Source organism: Panthera tigris, chromosome E1 (assembly GCF_018350195.1).
Source record: "Panthera tigris isolate Pti1 chromosome E1, P.tigris_Pti1_mat1.1, whole genome shotgun sequence".
Classification (NCBI taxonomy): Eukaryota; Metazoa; Chordata; class Mammalia; order Carnivora; family Felidae; genus Panthera; species Panthera tigris.
The window spans coordinates 37,590,921-37,615,594 of NC_056673.1; the positions used below are offsets into that span (position 1 = coordinate 37,590,921).

General features: G+C 59.1%; 1 protein-coding gene across 1 annotated transcript in view; it reads right to left on the bottom strand.

Annotated features, from left to right (window-relative positions):
* Positions 1–24,674, bottom strand: part of SRCIN1 (SRC kinase signaling inhibitor 1) — a 63,042-nt gene that overhangs the window by 33,621 nt on the left and 4,747 nt on the right. The window contains exons 2-3 of the mRNA XM_042965454.1: positions 5,817–6,118; positions 2,693–2,791 (exon numbers count right to left, since the gene is read on the bottom strand). Of these exons, the coding sequence (XP_042821388.1) occupies positions 2,693–2,791; positions 5,817–6,118 (401 nt within the window). The remainder of the gene's footprint in view (positions 1–2,692; positions 2,792–5,816; positions 6,119–24,674) is intronic.

A 24,674-nucleotide genomic window follows, 5' to 3' on the forward strand; every position in this document is an offset into this window, starting at 1 on the left:
CACCTCTCAACTCCTGTGAACACTAGTCCACGTAAACACCAGCACCCCCAGGGCTACCTAACGTGTCCCCGTGTGGCCAGCCTCCCACCACGACGCACATTCACGACCCTCCCCCCAGGTATGCCCATCGACACCCTCACCTCCTACCCCCCCCAATGCAGAACGTGGGGGTTGGGGGGGGGGCGCTGCGGGACCAGCGCCGCGCCGGGGGCAAGGGCGCACCCCAGGAAGGTCATGACTTTCCGAGGATGGGGGAGGAGGCGCCAGCCGCATTTCGGGGTGGGGGTCCGGCCCACGCGGAAGGCTGCGAACGCGGTGGGGGAGGGGAGGGGGCGTTTCTCGGGGATCGGGAACCGCCACGGCCTGCGCGCCTCCCACCCCCCGACCGCCCCTCAGAGCCGCGGAGCTGGCTCCCGTCTCCGTGCCCCGCCGCCCGCGGAACCTCAGGCTGCGGCCCCGGCCCCCGCAGCCGCTCCTCCTTACCTGCGGCCACAGGTGTATGCGCGGGGCCCCCAGCCCCAGGTCCCGCGTCCGGCGGGGGAGGGAGGGCGGCCCCCTACTCCCACCCGCCCGGGCTCTCCCCTCCCCCGGCCGCCTCCGCAGCCGCCGCTGCCGCCGCCGCCGCCGCCGGTGCCCTTTGCTGCAATGCGAGAGCCGCCGCCGCGGAGCCGGCCCGGGCCCCGGTCGCCCCGGTAACCGCGACTCCACCTGGCGCGGCGCGGCGCGCCGCCGAGCACATCCTCTCTCCGGCCCCCTCCCCCGGCGCGGCCCCGCCGGCGCAGCCCCGCCGAGGATCGGCGGAGGCTGGTGGCTGCGTCGCCGCGGTCACCCGATACGCCGGCCCGCCGCCCGGGACTCGGGTTGCAGAAGGAGGGAGGGAGGTTAGGCAGCCTAGTGGAAGCGGGGGAGGGGCTGCGGCTTGGAGTCTAGCTTCTGGTCCTCTCCCAGGGTCCTCTTTAGGCTCCCACTCCCAAAGGTCTGGCCTAGGGTTGGGGGGAAGAGTGTCCTGCCTCCCGACCTGTCACCCTCGAGATCATGGCCTCTCCCCATCAGGGTCTCAGCTGTGCACCGCTGCCCTCCTCAGCTCTCCGATGACTCCATTCCCAGCGAAGTCTGGGAGGCCTAGGACGCCTAAGCTTCCTTGATGGCCTCCGATCTTGCTCTGCTGTGTAACTCCGGCCTTTGCTGACACTCTCTGATCCTACACTTCATTTACATAAAGGAGAGCCTCAGACTCAGCCATGGGGAAGTGTGATAAGCACTGAGTAGCAAGTGATGACAAGAGCCTATGAACAGCCGCTTGCCTCTGTAATTACAAAGCCCTGGGGTCAGGGTCTTTTCAAACTCTGATGGAATTTCCTCCATCAGAGCAAATTCCAGATGTGGACAGGCCTAAAGCCCCACCACCAGGGACAACTGAGCTCACCCAGCTCAGCCTCACTCCTCTCCAGCACCCCAACCATATCTAGTTCCAAGACACGTCATCTGGGGAGGCCTCTGTATGCCCCAGGCACATCGTGTCTATCCTCTGCCCCATCACCATCCCTGTCCCACCCCCGTCTTAGCCTCCATGTGCACCTGGCCACTCAGGACAAGTCTATCCCATTTGCCATCCAGCCTTGGGGGCAGACACATTTGTTGCCCGAAGTTCAGTCAAGATGGGGCCGAGAGCCAAGAAGGGAAGCAGGCCGAATGCCCTGTGGGTGACGCCGAGCGTGCCAATCTGTCACTAGACTTGAGTTACACTCCGCTAAAACGTCCGTGCTCTGGAGCCTTGCCCTTTCTTAGGCTGTCACATCTTTCCTTCTAATTCTCCTTGAAAAAGTCAAGCCTTGCTGCCGGTCCCCAGGGGGAGCAGGACGTGTGAGGAAGTGAAGCTGGTACCCATGCTACCCCTTGGACTCCTCGTTTCTGCATCTTTTCTGCCTCCTACAGCTGAACAGCCTCAAGCCAAGGCCCTCTCAGGGTGGCCCCTTCCCTGCTGCAACTCTGACTCCCTGACCCCTCCTCCCTGTTTGGGCCCCAGATGCCTACTTTTCTTCCCTGGCAGGGCCCAAGCCTGAGCTGGGAGCCCAAGCCCCGCCTCAGTGTGCTCCTGTCTAAGCTGAGATCCATCTTCCCATCTGGGAAACTGAGGCTTGCTGAGGAATCCGGGAACAAATTCAGAACAAATAGCTAGATGCCAAAGTCCTCTTAAAAATTGGAAACTAAGCCTTGAGCGTACTGAGAAGGGTGGTAGAGAGACATGGTGAAGAACTCCCTGATGGTAAGGCATCAGGGGAAGGTTGGTTCTGCTCAGAGATGGAAAGGTAGGGTGGGGATATGGGAGTGAGATGGTCTGCTGTGGGCATGGGAACGGAGTACAGGGCCCAGGAGTCTCCTGAAAACCGATGGATGAGGATAGGGGAGGTACTCCTGTTTAAAGGAGAAAAGAATCCAAAAATTGTTTTCAAAACCTGAATATTCCTCCTCAAAAAACTCCTTCCCCAAAGCCAAACTTTTGGGGAGGCAGTGGTCGGAATCAGATAATCAGGGGAGAGTACAGGGCACGAGTCTCCGGAAACTGGAGGCTCCTACATAAAAGAAAGGGATGCAAAATTAAAGTCCTAGATATCCCCCCTCCAAAAAAAAGTCTTCCCCAAGCCAAACTCCTCCAGGGGTTTGGGGAGTGTGAGGGAAGTGGGTGACTCACCTGGGCCGGCTGGCCAGCCCCGGAGGGGGCGGAGTCGCCATGGAGGTGGGAGCAGAGGGAGCTGAGGAGGCACACGGGGTCCACGGTCCAGCCGCCAACCTGTGTGTGCGAAGGGGGGGATACCCCATTAGGGGGAGCGGGCAGGAGCCGCTGGGGGACTGTGACAGGGCGGGGAGGGACATTCCTGGGGCAAGGTTTGGCACGGAACTCACACCCCAGAGGGAACTTGCAACACTGGCTGGTCCCTTCCCAAGGCTGGATCTCTAACTAGAACCCCTGGTCTGTTTCTGGATGTTTCTCTCGTGTCCGACTGGGGGCTGCCTCAGCCCAGGAGGGGGTCTCCTCCGTCAGATACTCCTGAGTTCCCTTTCTTCAATTTTTGACTGCCTCCCTGGACACTCCACCAAGGAGCTGTTCCTCACCTGTCCTCTCCTCCAGCTCCTCGTTTCCCTCACAGAGACGGGGAACCAGTCCGCAGGGGTCCTCACTCCCACGTGCCTCTGCACCGACAGCACCTCTTTCTTCCCTGCTGTCTCCCAACCCCAGGCCACACCACACCTAAGACTTGAAACCCATTAACCCAGGACCTCTCCCCCAAGGCCTTCTTCCCCCTCGCCATCCCCAAAGTCATTCACCTTCATTCATTCCACCGACATTCACCCAGCCGGCACTACGCTTAGCCACCGAGCCCTCCGTGGCAAGGGAGACGTCTGAGATCCTACCCACTCACTCTACTCGAGGAAATGAATGAGTGAATGAACAAAGGAATGAATTCGTGAGCAATGTGCTGTGCTTTGACTCATTTACTAAGTATTTGCTGAGCGCCCATCTGTGCCATGGAACATGCCGGACACGTCTGAGGCCCTCAAACGTGCCCATGTCTTCCCTCGCAGGCCTGCTGCCCCTCGAGGCCATCACCCCTGCCATCTTCATCATTTTATGGCCGAACCTCCCAGACTGCTCTGCGCCACAGCTCTGCCACCACCTCCAAGCTCCTCAACCCCTGAAACTGGCCATGACCTCACCACACCACGAGAAACGAGGGGGACCCTCTGGACCCACAGGTCCCAGCCGGTGCCAATGGCTGTTTCTCTCTCTCCCTCCTGACTTCGGAAGCGCTGGTGGTCCTCCTGCTGGGCCTTTCTCCTCCTCCTCCTCCACACTGTCATGGCCCTCTCCCCTCTCAGACTCCATTCTGCCCTGGTGGCCGTGCTTATGCCCCAGGTCCCACTGCCACTCTGCCCAGATCATGCTCACCTGGCCTCCTGAAGCTGTTGTTGGTTCAGTCTTGGGCCGTACCTATGGCGCCCCTAATGGACATCCCTGGGAATGCCCTCCCCACTCTGCAAACTCACCTCCCCTATTCCTGTCTCCCATCCCCCCAACATTTCCCTCCCACCCACTTATTCCTCCCCAAGGCACCCATAGCTCCCTGCTACCCAGGTTTTCTCTCTTTGGCTCCTCGGTCCAGGCAGCAAGCAAGCCTTGCTCAGCCTTCTCTCCAACCCCCCATCTCTTCACCCTCCCTAACACCTTCTCTTCCTCCTCTCTTTCTTCCCCTATTCACCATCCAAAAACAACCAAGCCCTCCTAGCCACCACCATCTGGCCCCACTTTTCCAGTCTGCCCCCACACCTCCCACTGCCTCCCTTCTGCACCAGCCAGGTGGGCTTCTATACCAGTCCCCAAACCAACTCAGGACCGTGCTCACCTCCCAATCTTCCCGGCTCCTCAAACGACGTTCTCTTCCTCGATGCCGATTCAGACCCTTTTCATCCTTCTAAACCTAGTTTAGGTCCCTCCTCCTCCAGGATTCCTTTCCTGACCAGGCCTGCCCACCTGGTCTCCTCTCCTCTAAACCCTCTCCCAACTGACTGTGCCCCTCATACTTCCGTGTAAGCATTCTTCCACCCCCTCCAGATCACAAATGCCCCTGCCCCTCCTCCCAAGCCAGAGCACACAGAAGGAACCCACTGAGAGGGGCTTCCTGAGGGTGAGGGCCACATCTCCAAATGCAACTCTCCCCTATTCCAATCAGATCTCTGCTCCCAGGAGGACTCTGAAGCTGGGAAAAGGCAAAAGCAAGACAGAACTGGGGGTGACATCAGGGGCCACATGTCCCAATGTGTCCTTGTTCCCTGCTGTGACAACAGGAATGGGGACACTCTTCCCCTTTCCCAGCCACACCCAGCAGTACCTGGAAAGGAGGACAGAGCAAGACAGGTATGGGATCAGGGACCGACACCACCAGCCTTTCTGAAATAGTGTGGGTGAAATGTACTCCTCTCCCCCACTTCCCTTCTCCCAGGGGACAATGCCTGGGTCTCAGCAGCCATCAAGGCATCTCGCCAATGTGGGACTGTAGGCAGAAGGCTACCCCCAGGAAAGAACTTTCCTACAGACAAGAAGGTTACAGTTGAATGGAGAGGTGCATCCAGGAACTCAAGGATCTGGGAGAGGTTTACAGGTGAAGCATCCCACCCCATACAGAAGGAGACAGGCCCTGGTCTGGAAGCAGGGACCCTGACGCCTCTGTAAGCCTTACTGATGGCAGGAGAGAAACCAAGGCACAGAGAGAGGCAGCCTCTGGCCAGAAGTCACACAGCGAGCCTCGGGGGGAAGGAACAGGGAGGGAGGAGGATAAAAGGCCCCAAGAGTCCTGGGCTCTGTTCTTGCAGGGGCTGGGGGCACATCAGACCCAGCCTACTGAGGTTCCCAAAGGGGGCCATGTCACAGAGGTGCCAACCCCAAGAGCCTCAACTCCAGGCTGGACGGACCTTCAGGCTCAGAACAGTCAGCCCCCAAGACTGTCCCCTCTTCCTCCCCACCACAACTTTGGCCTCCAAGACAGCCTTCCTGTCCTTCTGCCCAATCCAACAGCATCTCTGCCTCTCTGTTCCATCGAGGGCTCCCAACTCCGGGAGGAAAGGGCAGAGGTCTGGAGGCTGAGCCCTCACCCCCTACCTCCCCAGGCTCCAGAAAAGGCCAACCAGGCCAACTCCCTGCCACCCCCTTCCCGCTCTCTCTTCAGATGCCTCTCGGAATAGGGATGAGCCTGGGGGGCAGGGAAGCACGGCGTCAGACCCCCCCCCCCCTCCCCAGCCCACAGCCAGCCCCCACTCACCTGCTCTCGCATCCTGTCCTGCTGACCGCGCAGGGCCAAGGCGTGCTGGGGGTACTTGTTCTTGAGGTGGTCCATGAACGCATCGCGCTTGCGGTCGGCATCGGCCTTCTGGAGCCCACTGAGCGCCTCCAGGCTCTGGGCGGCGATCACCGTGTGCCTCCGCTCCGACGTGTGCACCAGCCCCACGTTGGAGAAGCGCCGGCCCCCGCCGCCCGCGCCGCCCCCGCCCCCCAGGGTCCGGTACTCCCGCGGGTACTCGGCATCGTCCGCAGACAGCATGGGGGGGCTGCTCCGCTCCGGATCTGCGAGAGGGGAGAGGGGGCACGGCGGGGTCACGGGGCGTCCAGCACGGGGCTGCCCGGCCCTCCCCTGGGTCACTGCGGGGAGGGGCAGGCCTAAGGCGGGGCAACAGGCACGGGGCTGAGACCCGGGCTGCCCCCACCCCCCCACTAGGATGCCTAAGAGGCAGCAGGGGGGAGGGCTCCAAGGAAGTTGGGGCGCAAGGGCGGGGTCCAGCTTCGTGCTTTTCTTCGGGTGGGTTTGGAAGGGTGATGGCTACAAGTGAGGGGTTATTTGAGGCCAGGGAGGGGCTGGGAGCCTGGGTCGTGCATCCCTCTTTAGCCACATACCCCCTTCTTCCTAATGCTAGTGTGAACAGGTTGAGGGAAGGGGAGTTTCCTTTTAGATGCTTCCTGAAAGATGTGGAAAGGAGCCTGTACTGTCTTCCTTTCATGAGCGTCCTCTAAGGAGTGGGGCGGGGACCCCCCTTTTCCCCTCCCTCCCCAGAGACAGACAGATGGACAGACAGGGGAGGCTGGGCACAGAGAAAACAGCGAGGGAGAGAGAGAGATGGACTTGGGACAAACTCAAAGGAAAAAGAAAGCAGACAGAACAGCTCAAGCCCTCACCCTGGGACCCTCCCCGCTCCCACCACCCCTTTCTTCAGTCTCCCCTCCCAACACATACACACACACACACACACACACACACACACACACACACACACAGTTGGAGACCTTTAAGAGACGCACAGGGGACGAAGGACAGTACAGAAGCAGAAAAAAGGGAAGGCCGGGGGTTGAGGTCCCCACGCGGAACCCTGAATCTTTTCCCCACATGCCCACCAGCCCCGAAGTCCTGGCCTCGCCAGGCCCAGCCCTGCTGTCTCGCATCCTCCAGCCTCAAAGCTGGGACAGTGGCTCCAGAGTGTCACCCATGCCAGCTGTGGTATCATCCACAACAGGTGCCAGGTGTCCCTCGCAGGGAGACAAACACAGTCTCCCTGGCATACCCCCAGCCCCACAATCCACCAGCCTCAAAGCCGCAGTCCCCAAGCGTAGCCTAGGTCTGGGGGCGTCGGACCCTGCAGCAGACTATGCACCCACACAGGGGCTGACTCACAGGGCCAACTGGGGCAAAGAAGAGGAGGCTGGGGATGCTGGGAGCCAGCCAGGTTCCATCCAGCTGGAGTGCCCGGTCAGCCCCCTCCCTCCACACATCTACTGGGCATTAGGCCTGCTGCCAGGCCTCCGTCACCTCCTGTGCACCACAGGAGGACAGAAGAAATTCAGCCACATTTCAGGCAAAGCAATCCCTCACCTAACACACACACATCCACACCCACACTCCTCCCTAGGCTATGGCTGAGGCATGTAGATCTGGGGAGCAGAGGACCCAGCACCTCCCACCAAAACTAAGGGAAGGATGGCTTCCACAGACACAGAGTTCCACGGCTTCCGAGGGCCTGACCCACCGCCGTCATTATGGCCTGCGAGCCTCTCAGCACCCCTTGTGGGGGGGTTATCACTGTGGCCACACTTCAGAGATGGGGCTGCCGAGGTCAGAGGAGTCCAGTGATGTGCTCAAAGCCACCGTGAGTGGTGCAGGCCAGATTCGACCCCAACATCTCTTAGGTTTGCCTCATCCCCTCCCATCACACTTTTCTCAACAACTGTCTCTTAATAAGAACAATGACAACAGCACGGGGCACTCCTCTCTGTTTACCTGCTGTCTCCTCAGCCCGGCACTGGGTCTGGGGTCCCTCCTCCCTCCCCCACGCCCGGGCGTCTGTCCCTCTCACTGCACTCACCTCCCTCTGGCATGAGGTCCAGAGACACAAGAGCTGACCTTGGGAGGAACACTGTTTCACAGTTTAACACTCATACCTTTATTTTCATAAGGATTAGGAAAACTCCAAATAGAAGGTCCAGCCACTGATTTCATGGATATGATTCCTTGGGAAGGTAAGGAGATAATGTTTCCTTTTAAGTAAATGTATTTAGGTTCAAAGGGAGTTAATGAACAACATATTGAGTTCACAGCGTGCAGAGGGTCCCTGATCTGAAGGAAATTCCCAAAGATGGCCCCTGATTGAGTGAGGCTGGGAACTTTGGGGCCATTTTCATGAAGGCCCAGTCCCTGCCCTTGAGGGGCTGGTGGCAATCCAGGGTACCAGTGAATGTGGCTGAAAAGGAATGACCTGAATAATCACCCAGGAGAAGTTGGAGGTGCTCCAGCCATGACCCTTAGCTTCTCTCTCTCCTCCACTTACCCCCACCACCAGCGGGGATGTGCACTGGGCACCTCCATGGCCGCAGCCCTCTCTCTGCCCACCGGCCTTGCTGCTGGAGCCCCAGCTCTAGAGTCTGGCACAGCCCTGCCTGAGCCAGAGGGACCTCTCTCCTTGTGCCAGCCAGGCTCGCCGTGCCCTCCAAGGGCTCTGGACACACACGGGTGCGGGGGACGGGCCTCCAGTTCTCCTCTCCCTGCTCCTGCCCTTCTGCCCTCTGGGACCCAGAAGAGCTCCTAACCCCCATCCCCACCCCCCCATGCCAGCTCCTAGGGAGACATCCTAGCATGTTTGGGTGGAAGCCAACAGAGACCAGCAGGGACTATGGGGAGGTCCAGGGGTCACCCAGGCTCTGCCAGGTCGGCTAGAGGGGCACGGCGGGGCTGGCAAGGAGGGGTCCGGGCTGCTAGAGCGGGCAGCGGAGGGGGAGCAGACACGGACAGTGGACATGTGCTTGCAGCCCTATTTATGACTGCAGTCCTATAAATCTCACCGCGGGCAGTGCACTGGGGAGGGGGTTGCCGAGCAGCCCTGATGGAGAGTGTAAAGCCAGGTCTGTCCCTGCCTCCTTGAGGTCAGGGTTCACCCATCCGCTGCCCGGGCATTGGTGGAGGGAGGAGTCAGGGCAGAGGCAGGAGCAGGATTCTGGGGGCTGGCAGAGGGGGGCGGAACAGGAGAGACAATCTGCTATCTCTGAGGGGTAGTGGGGAGGAGGGGCTTTGATTTGAGATCCTAGGCTTTATTTAACAAAGACAGAAACTAGCTTGGGGAAAGGAGTGAGGCTCAATGCATATTCCCTCCTTCCTGCAGGGCCCCAGGGGGCCGGGAGGACTGACTTGGGCTTCTCACTTGCAGAGCCATCCTGTTGCCCTTAGGAGAAGCTGGCCCGTGGGGCTCAGAGGACTCAGGCCTGAACTTCTCCCTTGGAGTCAGGCCAGGCACTTGAGGTCAGGACACTGGAAGGAAAAGAACCCCAGGTCAGAGTCACACACCCTGGGTTATGAGTCAGCTCCTTCCCTGAGGAGCCCCGGTCAGCCTTTCTGGTTACTCATTCAGTCCACCAGACTCTTCCCTCTCGGAGCCTGAGGGCACTAATCTGTAAAACGGGATGTTAACCTCTAAACCCTGCCCCTGTCTTGCCTGCCCTGAGCGAGAAGCTGGCAAGACAATGGAAGCGAAACTGTGTCGTTCTGAATTAAAGGTGTTCCTGGCACATTGGCTGTTGGCCCCTAGCAGGACAGCCTTCCCGGTTCCCCCTGCGCCTGCTCCAGCCACCAGCGAGTCCCCAGAGTGGCCGTGACCCTCCCCAGACTGAGCAGCCCAGTGAAAAGCCCTGGAGATCGATTCCAATCTAGCAAGCAGCAGGCTCTGGGCACCCTGTCCCTGAGCAGATCGATGCTTCCTGTTTGGTGGCAGGTGGCAGGGGGCAGTGAGGGATCCATATGGGTAGGGGTCTTGAGGGAGTGGCAGAGGGGACAGATGGGACAGAGAGGCCTTGAGGGGGTATGCAGGGCTGGGTTCTACTGGGGCAGGGGTGTGGGAGTTGCAGGGGAAGGGGAAGGGCAGGAAGGCTGTGGAGGAGGAGCAGAGCTGGGGTACACTGGGGAAGGGATGTTGGGACTGAAGGCCCCTGAGGGATGGGGGGTTGGGGGAGCCGGAGAGATAAGTTGGGGTCCAAGGGTTTGCCACCTCTCCAAGGACACCCAGGTGTACAAGGCCAATCGTAATTTTTGAGTCAGAGATTCAGGCTGCAGAGAAGATACCTGAGACTGGTGAAATCTAGCTCAGAAGGAGGGGAAGGAAAAGTAGGGAAAGGGCATTCTGTCACCCTCAGCTCAGCCTTCCCAGTCTGGGCAATGGGGAAGGGACACGCGCCTGAGGCTGGGGGGGCGGGGAGGAGGTGGGCGCCCCCAGTGGCCGGCTGAGGATAAAGGCGCAGACGCTTGGGAAGACGGCGACATTGTTATTTGCTCCACCAGTTCCAAATTCCACCTTTATTTATGAGCCTGATTTATTTTTATCCTCCTCTGCATTCTTTTCCATGAGATCACTGTAACTCCTGATGAGAATTAAGATCCCCAAGTTTTAGTGACACCATCTCATAAGCCATCAAGCCCATCCCCACCTGGTGTCTCTACCCCAGATGTCACCATCTACTCTGTCCTCTGGCTGCCACTGGGCAACAGTCACACATGACATCATCTTCAGAGGAAGAGAAGAGGAGAAGAGGAGGGGGGAGGGAGAGGGAAGGACAGCAGAGAAGGGGAGGAAGTCGAGAGTAAAATGAAGCTACAAGCTCCGGAAAAGAGGGGTCTCTCTCTGGGGCCCCTGCAGTGAGGACCCCAAGCTCAAGACCCAGAGTTCAGGTCCCTGTCACCCTCTCCCTGGAGATCAGGAGGCTAGGTGAGGCCCCTCCCTTGGGGACCTGAGAGGCCTCCCAGGTGTGCCCTATCCATTGCGTGGGCAGAGGTGGGGGCTGGGCACCAGCTCAGGGAGCTCACAGGTCCCCGGGTTGGGGGGGGGGGCTAGATCCTGGTGAGGCCCGCAGGCAGGGCAAGAGAAGGGGTGCATGGAGATTGCTGGAAGAATGGAAGGCCTGGCTTAGACCCTAAAGTGCTACACACACACACACACACACACACACACACACACACACTCTTGAACACCTGCAGCTCTGCAGCTCGAGGTTCCCCCAGTCCCACCGTCTGCAGCCAAAGCAAGAGGAGCCCAAGTCACCCAGGAGGAGCCCCGAGGCGACTGCCACTACCAATTGTGCCTGACAACTCCATCCTGCTGGGTGCCTGCTGCAGTCAGGAAGCACACTGTGCTGGGAGGTCAGAGGCCAGAGGACAAAGGTCAAGTTTGGCAGAGGGTCCAGGAACCTGGATCAGGTCAGGTGATCATCCCCTGTCCCACCCCACACCCTCCGCTGGGCTCTCTGTCTTTGGGTGGCCCTGGCTCTGTGCTCCTTGTGTGCCCGTGCCCCTCAGTCCCCGCTGTCTGTCTGTGGGTCCTTGGAGCAGAAGCCCATCTGTGTCTGTTTTCTAAAACCATCTTTTCCGCCCCATACCACAGCAACCAAAGTCATTTTCCGGGCAATTGCCTTTCTGTAAACATTCCTGTGTAATATCCCCCCAAATTGCTAATGCCCAGCGCCCTGTTGAGTCTCCCTGTCACTCCAACAGAGGCTCAGAGGTGGGGGCGGGTGGTGGGAGGAAGGGCAGTTGGAGGGGAGGAGGCTGGCCAGGCTGAGGATTAGGGACGGGGCTTCCTGTCCGTTTCCTGGCACAGAGCAGGGGGCCAGAACCCCCCACCCTGGCACCCCCTTGTTTCCCCATCCCCCACCGCCCCAGCACCACCCTCCTGAGCGTCAGGCCACCTCAGGACAGCCTGTCTGGTCTGGCAGGGAAGACAGAGAGGAAGGGGGAGGGGAACCCATGAAAGGGAGGCCTGGGAGGGAAGGGAGCCATCTTGAAAGCATGGGGGTGATGGTTAGACAATAAAGGTGACTTCCTGGTGACTAGGAGCAGGGACACTAGGGAGACAGGGGCAAGGCCAGGCAGGCTGTCTTCACGGGGTCCCCAGAGAAGGGCAGCTCTCCTCGCCCCAAGGTGTCAGGGGGAGGACAGAGAAAGGGGAGGAGGCCAGGTGGAGCCCATCCCCCCTAGGTGGTCCTAGATGGACCACTGCTTGAACACTGCGGCAGTGGGGAGAAGGTGGGCAAGGCAAGAAGGTGTCAGAGGCGGGGGGAGGGGGGTCCTGGGGGTTGAGCGATTTCACAAGAGTCACCATGTGGACTCCCGTCAGCCCGGGAAGGAGGAGGAAGAGGGGGAATAGGACTGTGGCCCATGCCGGTGCTCGTGGAGCCCTTCCACCCCCACCCCATGCCCAGGGAGCTCTGCTACCCCAGCCCCCAGGGAATCCGGGCAGGGAGACTCAGGAGGAGTGTGGGGCAGGGAGCGCCAGAGCCCCAGAGGGAGCCAGGAGGCAGGGGAGGGTGCAGGGCCCTGCCAGTCACAGCTTCATGCAGGCAGAAAAACACAAACCAATTTACGCAGATTTAAAACCCACCGAAGGCCACTTAGTTGGTAAACGAGTTGGAATCTAATTAAGGGACCTCCTCAGGGCTGGGGGAAGGAGAGCTCACCTGCCTAGGAGGAGCTGTTGGGGGCGGGGAGGGGCGCTGGGTCCCAGCTGCTCCCAGTAGAGCTTGGATTTGAAAGAGAAAGGGCAGCTGGGCTCCCTGAAGGGAGGGAGGGCAATTCCCCAGGTCCACAGGCCACACCGCACTGAACCCCCCCCACCCCCCAGCCCTGGCCAGGTGAGACCTCCCTCCCCACAGCAGGCTGGGAGTGACCTCTCGAGCCTGTGCTTTGAAAACCACTCTCTGCTCTTCCTCCAGCCAAATGCCCTTCACAGGAAGGAAACCGAGGCCCAGAGAGTGGCCCTGATCCAGCCACACAGGAGCTGGAGACAGAGCTAGAAGTGGAACCCAGGCATCCTGGCCTCCGGGGACAAGGATTTTTCCATTCCACTATGCCGCTTCCCAGAAAACAATTGCCAAGGGAGCCCCCCTCCAGGCCCCAGGCCCCAGGAGGACACCGTCTAACCATCTCCTTAGGAGGAATCAGCAGCAAGATGGAAAACATACCACAGCAACCTGGGTCTCAAAGCGAGAAGAGCTGTGGGTCATGGCCCAGGCACACCCCCAGGTGCCCAGCCCAGCCCAGTGGGATGCTGACCACACAGAAATCAGGGTCCCGACATGGCACCCTGACCACACGCCTCAAACAAGACTCCCCCTCCTTGGCCAACAAGCCAGCCGCCCTCCCTCTTTCCTGCACTGCCCCCAGAAGCAGGCAAGGCTAGGACATGACCCAAAATTGCTGAAGTTGGGGGTGAGGAAGCTCTGTGTAAATTTAGCTCTGCCATTGGCTAGTTGTGTGACCTTGAGTAGGTTAGCAGTCTCCCTGAGCCTCAGTCCTCTCATTTTTTTTTTTAAAGCTACTAACACCCAGTAGACAGGCATGCAGGTTGTGCACTGCACAAAGGACACGTGTGGGGGACAGTTCCTTCCTGATCTGCCCCATTGCCTGATTTCCTTTCACTCGATTGTCAGAGTTTTATCAGGCCCTGCACTGTAGGGTTTTGCTTTTTAGCTACTAATGAAGATCTGGCTAATTGACTTCCCGGGAAGGGAGGGGGCGGAGAAGCAAAGGGGAGCATGTCACCCTTGGTCTGAAGCTGTTGCTGGAAAAGCTGGGAACAGCCCTGGCGTGTGCCCACATGGCGCCGCGTTAACAAGCTAACTCCTGCATGGCATCTCCACCATCACGCGCCCGGGGAAGGCGTCCTGTCAGCTCTACATCTCCTTGGAGAGGCAGCAGAGAGGAACACGGGCTGAGAGGAAGGGAAGGAGCAAGCACAAGGGGGAGGGGGGAGGGAGGCAGGCGCCTGTCCCCCCTCCCCGCCCCGGCTCTGCCTCCACTCCGAAGAGGCTGCCAGAGCTCCTGCTCTCCCAAGGGACACTCGAGCCTCGGGGTGCTGTGGCCACGGCGGCAAGCGTGGACAAAGGGACCACGCCCCTAAAGCTGCCTCAGACCAAGAGCATGCCCAGAAGGAGACCTCCTGTTCCCCGGGGGAGAGACAGACCCCAGTGTGTGGGAAGTGAGGGACAGAAGCCCCATCCGTCACTCCCATCTTCCCACAGGGAAATGCTGTCCTACACCCAGTGCTCAGCAAGGGCCTCGTAAACGCTGGGCAGGAGCCCCAGGCTTGCTAGATCCCTCCATGTCCTCCTCACAGACACCATCCTTCTTGGGGTCAGCCCCGGTCTAGGAGGTCTTTTCGCTGCCAGCACCCAGACAGCTCCCTCGGCCGCCACCGGAACAGCCAGGGGCCTGGTGCTTCCAGCTCGCTCAGCTTCTGCCATCATACCTGTGCACCGTGGTGCCCGCCCACTGCCCAGTACGTGCTCACCAACCCATACGCAGTCACAAACTGCCTCGCCCGCACCCCCCACAGGCATCTACACACAGAGGGGTCCACCCAGGCCCAGCCAGGCCTGGAGCCACCACCCAGACGCCACCCTGGATCCCCATTCCGCCCTCTCAGGTGCCACGGGGACAAGACAGCACGCTGTGCCCATGCATACACGTCGTGTACATTTAAGACCCCCTCCACGGGGCACCCGGGTGGCTCAGTCGGTTGAGCGACCGACTTTGGCTCAGGTCATGACTTCACGGTTCGTGAGTTCGAGCCCCGCGTCGGGCTCCCTGCTGTCAGCCTGTCAGCGCAGAGCCTGCATCAGATCCTCAGTCTCCCTCTCCCTGCCTCTCTCCCGCTTGCGCTGTCTCAAAAATAAACAAACATTAAAAAAAAAAAAAAAAAGACCCTCTCCGAGAGGTTCCAGTACATCTGGGGGCTCCCTCGAGTGCCGGGTCAATCCAGCTCCAGCTTGGAGTACGAGACAGTGGGGACCCCGTTTGCCTAACCTGAATCCAGCCAAAGCTTCACAGGGAAGCTACGTCCTCGGCCCCTCTCCTACTTTGCCAAGTTCAGGGTTTCCTCGCTGAGGTGTTTACATTCCTTCTTGAAATAGAGGGATGGGTGCACTGACCTCAAGGCCGCTCCACCCTGACCGTTGTTTAGCCATCGAGCCAAGGCCAAGGACTGGACACGCTTAGCCTTTATTCTACCTCTAGAGGTGCTCAGCCTCCTCGGCCAGGGTGAGGGGCCTGTGTGCCTTCGACTGCTTCCACCGGCTGCCAAAGCGTGCAGGACAGGCCGCTGGCCTCCAAGACTCAGCCCTCACCTCGTGGGTTAACTCCTCCACTGCCTTGCAAGCCAAGAGAGAACAAACTGTCAGATCTGCGCCCCTGTCATTCCTCTCCCTGGGCACACCAGGTTAGGACCCAGAAAGACTCTGGAGGGCGGAGGCCGGGAGAAGGCAGGAAACTCAGATTTCCTGCCTGACTTGGGAAGCCTGCTCAGATGCCAGGGGCATCTTTCAGAAGTTGTCCCTGTTGTCTTACCTGAACCCTCCCACCAGAGCCCATCCGGGAGAAGGAAGCAAAAAGCAGCCTCCGCTTCCACCTGCAGGACTCGAAGATTCCAACCGTCTCTTCTCAAGTAAACCACCCATCCATCTGGGTGCTGTGGGAGGCGCGGACCGGCCTGAGTGACACTGCCCCCCCCACCCCAACAACCCCGCACACCCAGGACAGTCTGCCGGGGCTCTGTGGCCTCTGCTCGCTCGGTTCTCAGGGTCCCCTTGTGGGGTTGCTCTCTCACTTTACAGGGGAGGAAAAGGACGTGCAGGATGAGTACCTCGTCCAGGATCAGAACTGACAAGGAGAGGAGACTCATTTCAGCTGGGGGGGGGGGGTTCTCAGCCCAGCCCCAGCCCCCCGTTGTGTCCTGTACACCCTGCCCCCCCCCACACACACACACACCGGAAGATCCAAGGAGGCTCTCCCCAGAGCGGAGCTGGGACAGCTGGAGGCGGGGCAGGGAGCAGAGCTGTTCCAGGGCCACAGATGCTCAGTCTGGGCAGAATGTTCCACAGACTTCCACCTTCTCACCCCCCTACCGTCCCTCAATCCCCTTCTCACACCTTAGGTGACTACAGAGGCCTCCTGCCCCCTGCCACAGGAGAACTGTAAGCTCTCCCTACTTCAGGAACGCCATCCAGCCAGGGCTTGGATTCCCCCAGGAATGGAGAGCTCATTACATCCAAGTGGTCAATCATCGTGCGGGGTTCCTCCGGCCCTGAAATGAGCCAGAGCCTGTGCCCACAGCCCTCAGAGGGGCCCGGGGACGGGTCCTGACCTCTCCCTTCAGAGCAGGAGGAAGGTTTTGGAATCTGAATCTCCTCTTCTGAGCCCAACGCCTCAGGTCCTTCCTTCTGCGGCCTGGTTTCATTCCCCCACCCCCAACCAACTGCACTGCCGTCTGTTGGGCGAGCCCCCTGTTGCCACCAGCCCTCTTAGTTGGTGGTCTTCAAAACTGCTCCAGTGGTGCGATGAGGTCCAAGCAGCCCAGATGACCCCTCTCTGCTTCTGCCCTCACCAGCCCTCCTCCTGCCCCCCGGCACGTACGCCGGGGTAACAAGTGCCTAGGACATCCCCAGCCCTGCCCTTACCTCCCTTACCTCTTGCAACTAACTCTCAGGCCTGCCCTGACCTCCAACTTTGGGGGCCAACTTGACTCCTCCTCCCTGGAATGAATGACTCTTCTGGCAAGGTCAGCTGAACCTGCCTGCCCCTTCCAGGCACTTCCATCTGTCCTCTGGTGCCTGGCCTGGCTCATGTGACTCAAGGAGTCTGCTCTGGGGCTTAGCCCCTTCCCGGCAACTATATCCCGCACAACCCCAGCAAGTCAGATCCAAGCTCCAGGCACCAAATGGTGTACTCCGTGGGCAGCCTGCTCTGCCCGTGAGTCTCTGCTTAGTGGCCTGAGGCCCTTGGTGCCCTGTCCGGCAGCCAGCCATCTCAGGGGCATGCCTAGCCACTTTGAGGACTGGAAAACCACAGCCCACATAGTAATATCTGATGCATATTAACCACACAGTGCTTCCTCCTTTCTATTCTACTTCCTCCTTTCCTTCCCCCTTTCCTCCACCCGGCGGGGTGCCGTCCCTGCCCTATTGCTGGAGGGTCCTAGGCTTGGAGGGAGAGACTCCCTCACCCCCAGCTGCTTCCCCGCACCGTGCCCCATATCTGCATCCCATGCTCGTGCGGTGGCTAATTCTGGCATCTCATCAGACAGTAATTATGGGGGAATCAGCACTGCTGTCATCTCTGCAGCTCGGCACCTGTCACCATGCCACCATCCCCGGGCTTCTGGGATGGGACCGGAAGCTAAGGGAGGAGGGGTGTGCTGGGGTGAGGGGCACCCGCTCCCTCCCTGCCTCTGCAGCCCTCACCTCCTTCAACCCTACCTCTCCGCAAGGCACTTAGGGCTGGCGACCAGGTGGCCATTGGCCACACAAGTGCTCCCTGTTACCCAGGGCAGGTGCTGAATGCATGCATCAACGTGTCACACGCACGCATGCCCACGACCAAACAGAACAGGAATGACACAGCCAGCCAAGGCTCAAATCTTGCCCAGGCCCTTTCACCTACGCGTGATCTCGAATAAGTCATTTTATTTCTCTGGATGTCAGTTTCCCCGATGGCGAAATGGGGGAAACAGTGCCTACCCTGGGAAGACGGGAAGAATGAACTATGTAAAGTATCTAGCACCACGCCTAGCTACATGTGCGATCACGTATTCACTCAACAAACTATTGGTACACATCCACTCTGTGTGGAACTGTAACAAATGAATCAGTTTAGTGAGGATCACACTGGGGCCACACTGGGGCACGGGTATGTTGTTTGGCTGGCGGTGGTGTTTCGTTTCTCTGATGTCTTTAAGATGTACATGCACCTGCTCCCCATTGTCCTCACCCACCGCCTCACTCGTTCCCTGCCCCTGAAGGCCCTCCGGTAACTCCACCCGCCCCCCACCAGAGTAAAAGTGCCCTAGTCGGTTCCACCATAAAGGATGTGACAGGGAGTTCAGTGGGGCAGGCCTGGAGGTGGTCAGGGAGGAGCAGAAGAGGAGGTGACAAAGGGGGGCGGTTCTTCCTGGAAGAGGAGTGACAGAAGCAAAGGTTCACAGAGGAGATGGGCCGGGCCTAATGGGAGCTGATGGAGACACAGACATCAAGAAGGTTCTCCCTGGTGTTGGCTCTCCAGACCCCAGGCGCGTCCCACTCCTCCGGAATGGTTTATCAGGTGGGCCTCACCTGTGAAACTGCAGTGGCAGGCCACCTCCCCTGGTCTCGCAACCAAGCAGCATCCGCTTGGTCACAACTGAGTCACTGAGTCACTTCTTCCCTGGCCCCATGGCCTTTTCCCCACGTGGAGAGGAACTGTGCCGGAGGAAAGGAGGTCTGGAAACGGGAAGGCTCTAACTTCTAGTCTCCCTCCCCCCACCTTCCTCCACTCCAGGGTCCGGAGCCCCCCCCCCCCCCAGGACACCCCAGGGTGGAGCCAGGAATGGGGTGGGACGAGAAAGGTGGGGATGAACCTCAGAGTCAGTTCTCAGTGGCCTGAACTGCGGAAGAATCCTGCTCACATGAGAGACTGAGGCTAGACCTTAAGAAGGGCTTCGGGTGGCAAGTAAAATGGAAGGAGGGGGAGGAGGCCCAAGGCTGCCATAATGGATTATCTGTGTGACCTGGGGCATGTTATTTAACCTCTCTGGTCTGTCTCCTCCCCCTGCAACACAGAGACAATAGCATGGAGGCCACAGGCCAGCCGTGAGGGTAAAATGAGCTAACACCCGCACTGAGCTTCGCCCAGCATATGGCCCACGTGTTATCAAGTAAACATTCAATAAATATTGGTCCTTAGTATTTTCATTATTGCCAGGGATGATTTTGCCCCCCAATTCAGCAAGGACTAAATGACCCCCCGACTGGCCAGGCCTCCGCTCCCTTGTCGACTCGGAGCCCACAAAGGGATCTCAGAGGTCAACAGAGTCGATGGCGAAGCGCTGACCCCACCGTGTCCACCTCCACGGGTGCCTCCCACCACCCCCCGCCCCCAACCCCATGCATTCTAATAATCTTTCACACGCTTGGCCAAAACCCACCTCCGTTTAGTCCAGTCTGGATGGGCAGGTAGGACAGGGTGGATGGGGGAAGTAAGTCTTGGAAGGGATTGAGCTCCCCCGTCTCTGGGAGTATTCCAGAAAAGGGTGGGTGAGAGAGGAGCGCATTCAGGCTCTGGTTCCTTACCCCCAAGCCCACCAGGAAAGCTGAGCCTCAGCCCCTCTGCTGTGGGTGTGGGGAAGGGGCGGTCGGCCCATGTGACCAGGACGGGGGCGGAGGAGAAGGGCTGCAGTCTCAGAGTCGCTCCTGCCTCCTTCAGGCAGCGGCCACGGGTTGGGGAGGGAGGGGAGCAGCCTCGTTGCTCTTTTAGGAAAACGGTAATTTTAATTAAGAGGCAGACAAACGAGCGCTCTGCAGATTGTCTCCGAGCAAAGTTATTAAAAAGCCATCAAGGCGGCGGCGGCAGCAGCCACAGTGGCAAGGAGAGCTGCCTCCCCCAGCTGCCCGCCCAGATTGAGGCTGAAGCATCCTTCAGAGAGATGGAGAAGCACTGGAGGACTTGAGTCTGCAAACAGCCAGGATAGAGATCCTGCAGCCCCTCTCCTAAGGTGGGGGGGGGGGGCAGGGCAGCAGCCGGACAATAACGGGTTACAGGCTGCCCGACCCCAGGGTGGGAGGGGGTGCGGGCAGAAAGGGAACCAGCAATGGGGTAGCCCTTGCTCTAGGCCAGGCCCTGGACCAGCTGCTGTTTTTCCTGTAATCTCAACAACCCTGCCATTATACAGGCAGGAACACTGAGGCTCAGAGAGGGAAAGTGGCTTGCCCAGGGCCACACAGGTAGGAATTAAATGGCTTAAGTGAGGATTTGAATCCAGGTCAGGCTGTCTCTCAAGTCCAGTGCTCCAGTCTCCTGGTCCTGGGGACAGAAGTAGGGGGTCGGCTCCTTGAGGCCCTCTGAAGTGACCTCAGCACTGGCCGGGCAATGCTGCCCACAGTCTCCAGGGTCCCCAGGGACTTGAGGCCTCAATCATTGCTTACTTGGTGGGGGGCACACTATGTGAGGGGCGGCATCAGGTCAAGGGACATCTACAGGGCCATAAAGTACAGAGCAGCTGCCAGCAGGGGAGCCGGGGTGGACAGGGACACAGAGTCACAGTTCTGGAGCGGGGGCAGGTACTCCACAGTCAGCTGGCCGAGCCATAGCCCCAGGCTCCACAGCCAGTGAATTCAGCCAACTCCTTAACCTCTATTTGCTCACCACTTAAGCAATGAAAGAACTCTTATCTGTCTTGCTCACTGCTGGACTCAGAGCTTAGCCCAGTGCCTGGCACAGAGAAGGTATTCAATAAATCTTTATTTAAGGAATGAATGAATGAATGAACAAATGAATGAGTAATTGAATGGTTGAAATAAGATCACAGGTTTCCAAGTGCCTATAAACCAAATAGACTTGTATTGAGGCAGTGTATGGTCCCGTGTCCCATCTCCCACCCTCTGGCCTTTGCTGGAACACGGGCTTCCCTCCGTAAGAAGGGCCCCCCTGCTCCTGAATCCCTCTCCCCAGGCCACCAGTCCCCTCAGCAAAGGGTTCCTGCCTCCTCCCCCCTTCCCAGCCCCAACTGTACGGAGGCTTTGCAGCCAGCACATAATGTACATGCATACACACGCACTAACTCACATGCACACATAGACATATCCTCTGCCAGGCAAGTTGCCCTCCCCAGAGTCACGTCTCTGCGGCCCCCTCCCCTGGCAAAGGCCTGGGCCCATCAGGGATAGCCCCCCTTCCCCCATTTCTGGCCCTCTAGGCTGGGGAGAGGCATTTGGCTAAGGAGCAGTGGGAGGCAGGATGGTGGGGGGAGGCCTCCCTCCTGGCTTACCAACCTGGAGACTTTAAACAGAGGGAACAGAGTCCTGGAGCCTTCCCTCCCGCTGCACGCTGGAGCCCTGGGTGAGGGACAGGAAAGGAGGAAAGTCGTGAATGAATGCCCAGAGCCAGAGGGGAGGAGTTGGAGAGAGCAAGGGGCCCAGGGTGGGGCTCCCAACATGGGATGGGCCGGGGCAGGGGCCTTGGGCCATGGGGGTGGAGGGGGGCAGGGACAGGGCAAGGCACAGCCTTAGGAGCTGTGCCTTTAGGGGTCACTGGGGGCCGGGGGGCAGGCGGGATAGAGATTGGGTGTTGGAGGAAGAGCAGGGGCTGAAGGGGCAGAGACACCGGTGGGAGACAGACAAGAGGACAGACAGCAGGACAACACGGAAAACATGAGGTCCTCAGAAGGAGGGCCCCAGGACAGACAACCAACAACCCAGGCCTGGTTCTCCTCCCAGAAGCAGAGGCAGGCTTTTTCCTGGAGTGCCCACATAAGATCCCCATGACAGCACCTTGGAGCGTCCATCTGTGTCTCCCCACCAAGGTCACCCCCGGTTGGAAGGCTGGTGGGTTCACAGTCAGAGGGGCCTCCCGTCATTGCCCTGCTGACAGCCCTCTCTCAGCCCGAGACCCCCATCTGCTCCACTCACCCCCTAACCCTGAGGAAGGGCTCCCTCCTCTGCCTGCAAAGGAGGAAACAGAGGCATTTCACACCCAACAAGCACTCACACACTCGCACTCTGCTGAGGGCTGTGCGGCGGGGAATGGCACCCCTGCTTCAAACTGCCTGAAGCTCTACACCTAACTCCTGCCTCCACACCCACCCAACGCCCAGGGTGCAGGCTCTCTCCTAGCGGTCCCTCGCGGCTGCGGCCCTCCCATCCTGCACCCTCCTAACGGCACCCTATTCCCCTCCTGCTCTAATACCTGTCTATTGCCTTTCCTCCCGGAGCACATGGCATTCAGACCGCCCCCCTCCCCAAGACACTGCGGCCGGGCACCCTCTCGGGCACAGCCTTCCCTTGGCTGGCTCAGACCCATCCATACCCGCATCACGTCTGGCTGCAAGAGTGCTCAGAGCCCCCTGCCAATCTCATGGTTCCAATTTTCCCACCGATTACCCAAGACGCAGGCATCCCAGGGAGAAACAGCTGTTGGACCCAGATGCTGGGACATTGACTGAGGGAAGAAATCAAGAATGTTCGCGTAGGGATCTAGCCCCAGAGGGCTTCCTGGACAAGGCAGTGGGGTGGGGTGGGGGGGTCGCGCGTGGAAGGGACGGATGGACAGAGGGCGCAGGGTGGGGCAGGGGAGTGAAGACCCAGGAGGCCTATCTTCCTTCCCACCACCAGCCTTGAGTGGCAGCTCCGGGGACCCAGTCCCAGATAAGCTGAGGTGAGGATCTGGGTTTTAGAAAAAAACTAAAGAGGTTTTCTCATGTACGCCCCTTCCTCCAGGAAGAGAAGTCCCCCTTGGACTCGAGGAATATGAAGACAAAGAAATTACTATTTGGTGAAGGTTTACAATGTGCTAGGAAGGCTACCTAAATTACTTCATTTAATCCTGGTCCCCACCCTGTGAGGAAACCACTGTCATCGGCCTCAATTTACAGATGAGGAAAGAAAAGTGAGCTTCAGAGGCAAAATGACTTGTCCCAAACCACACACATGGGTCTGACTCTAGAGCCTGAGCTCTTGACCCCTGAGCCAAGCTGGCTCCCTTCTGTCCTCCTCAGGCTTTGGCCGTCTCCCCTCCTTCCATGCCATGCTCCAGTATAAGTTATTTCTTAAGGACGACAAGTGGAAGAGAAGGCTTTGCTCCAGTCTCTTCCTGCCTCGTCCTCTTCCTGCCATCCTAGGAGGCAGAAGATTCTAACTCCGGGCTGCAGAGCGGTCAGGGAGGGACCAGGGGAGGGGGGGTGAGCTGTTGGGTTCCACAGGAGCTGGATCAGGATCTCTTGGGCTTCATCTTTAAGTGACTTCTGGCCCTCCAGGGGCCCCTTTCCTGCTCTCCCTCCTCCCCCACGGAAGAGGCTCCAGGGAGCCTTTCACCCCTTAGCCTTCTTTTAACTTCCAGAAATCCCCTGAGCACCCACGTTAGGGAGAGTCTTGAAAGTCAGGGGGCTGGCAAGGTGAGAGTCTATGTCAGTCCTAAAGGCCCTCACTTTTCCGCAGAGCCCTAACTTTTACTTACAAAGTGGCTGGGACGGGAATGGGGACTCATCAGGCCAGCCTAGCCCTGGGGGGGAGGAAGCAGGAGTGGGGGGGGGGGGAGCGAAGTGGGCAGGGGACAGCCCAGGGGAGCAGGCAGAGCGCTGAGTCTTCCTCTGAAAAGGCTTCAGTGAGCCGTGGAATGCCTTCCCAATGAGATGGAATCATTAATTCTTCCCCAATGAGGCAGACGCTGGGGCCTAGGGTGACGCCACAGATGCCCGCTGTGTCTGCAATTATCACAGGCCCTGGGGGTGTGGGGAGCCTGCTTGGCACAAACAGCTCTAGCTAGGGCGTCTCCACAGGGGTCTCTGGGTCTGGACTTCTCGGTTGGGGTCTCTGGGTCTGAGGGCTCCAGCAAGCTCTGTAGCTGGGGTGGAAAAGAAGCCGGTGTGCTGGGTTGAGGATGTTTGCAGAGGTGAGGCAGGCAGGCTTGCGGGGAAAACCCAACTCCCTCCCGGTCTTCCGTGACTCCATACCGGGACATGCAGTCAACTGGGCCAGGTGGCGGAGGCCACCCGGAACCAGAAAAAGGCTGTGGGGGAGAGGAGCCACCCGCGGGTAGGGCCTCTGCGAAGGAAAATCCGGACTGGATTCGAGTCTCCGAATGGAATGGAATGAGTTCTGCTGGGATGAGCAGAAAACTGAGTTTATGACTCAGATGGCTGAATCTTCTAGCCGCTCCCTTATCCATCCGCCGGGCTGAGAGGGTAGACTTAGGCACAATGTGCCTTTGGAGAATGAGGGACTGTTTGCAAGGGGGGTGGGGGTGTGCCTGCACTCAAGCGCTTGTGCCAGTGCTCTCCTGGGCCAAATCTCCATTTTACCCGGTTTCGCTGGAGCTCGGAAATATTCTTCCCACCCTCTCTGTGGCGAGGCATGTATTATCTCAGGGGAGAGGAAGTAGCTAGAACTTGTGACAGCTGGAAGAGACCTTAGAGATTCTCTGGTTCCACCCTCTCTTCCCATACCAAGGACACTGAAGACCAGAGTGGGCAACTAACTCGCCTAACGTCACACAGCAGCAGGGAAGGCAGGCAACCTGATACTGGTCCAATGTTTGCTGTTTACACAGCCCGTCACCTCTCTGCCCTAGGGGATTAAAGAGTGACTACCCTGTCCCCTTCTCCTCCCCAGCAGGTCTGGACCCCTCTCCATCATGGACCCCTGTACTTTGCCAACCACAAGAGCCACAGGAGGTTAAACTGGATCTATCAAGCTCCTCAGGATGGCCCAAAGGTCATCTCAAAGGTCATGCCAACCAGTCCCCTGCCCCTAGGTACGACATCAGCCCACTCATGCTCACACACACCTATCACTGCGGTCAAAGATGCAAAACACCACGGGAGCTCCCCACCTTACAGTACCGCCCCCCCTTCACACTCTGGGAGGTTTTCTTTCCTATCTAACCTCTATTCCTCCTACTACAGCGTGGGCCTGCTTCCTTTCAAGCTGTCCTGGGCAAAGATTGGGGGAAGAGTAGAAGTACATTTTTCTCGCCCTCAAACCCTTCTGTTTGCCCACCTGCGGCAGAGAGGATGAGGCCAGGGTATGCCAGGGTGGCTGGGCCCTGAGCCCAGGGCATGCGTGAGGCAGGAGGGGTGCG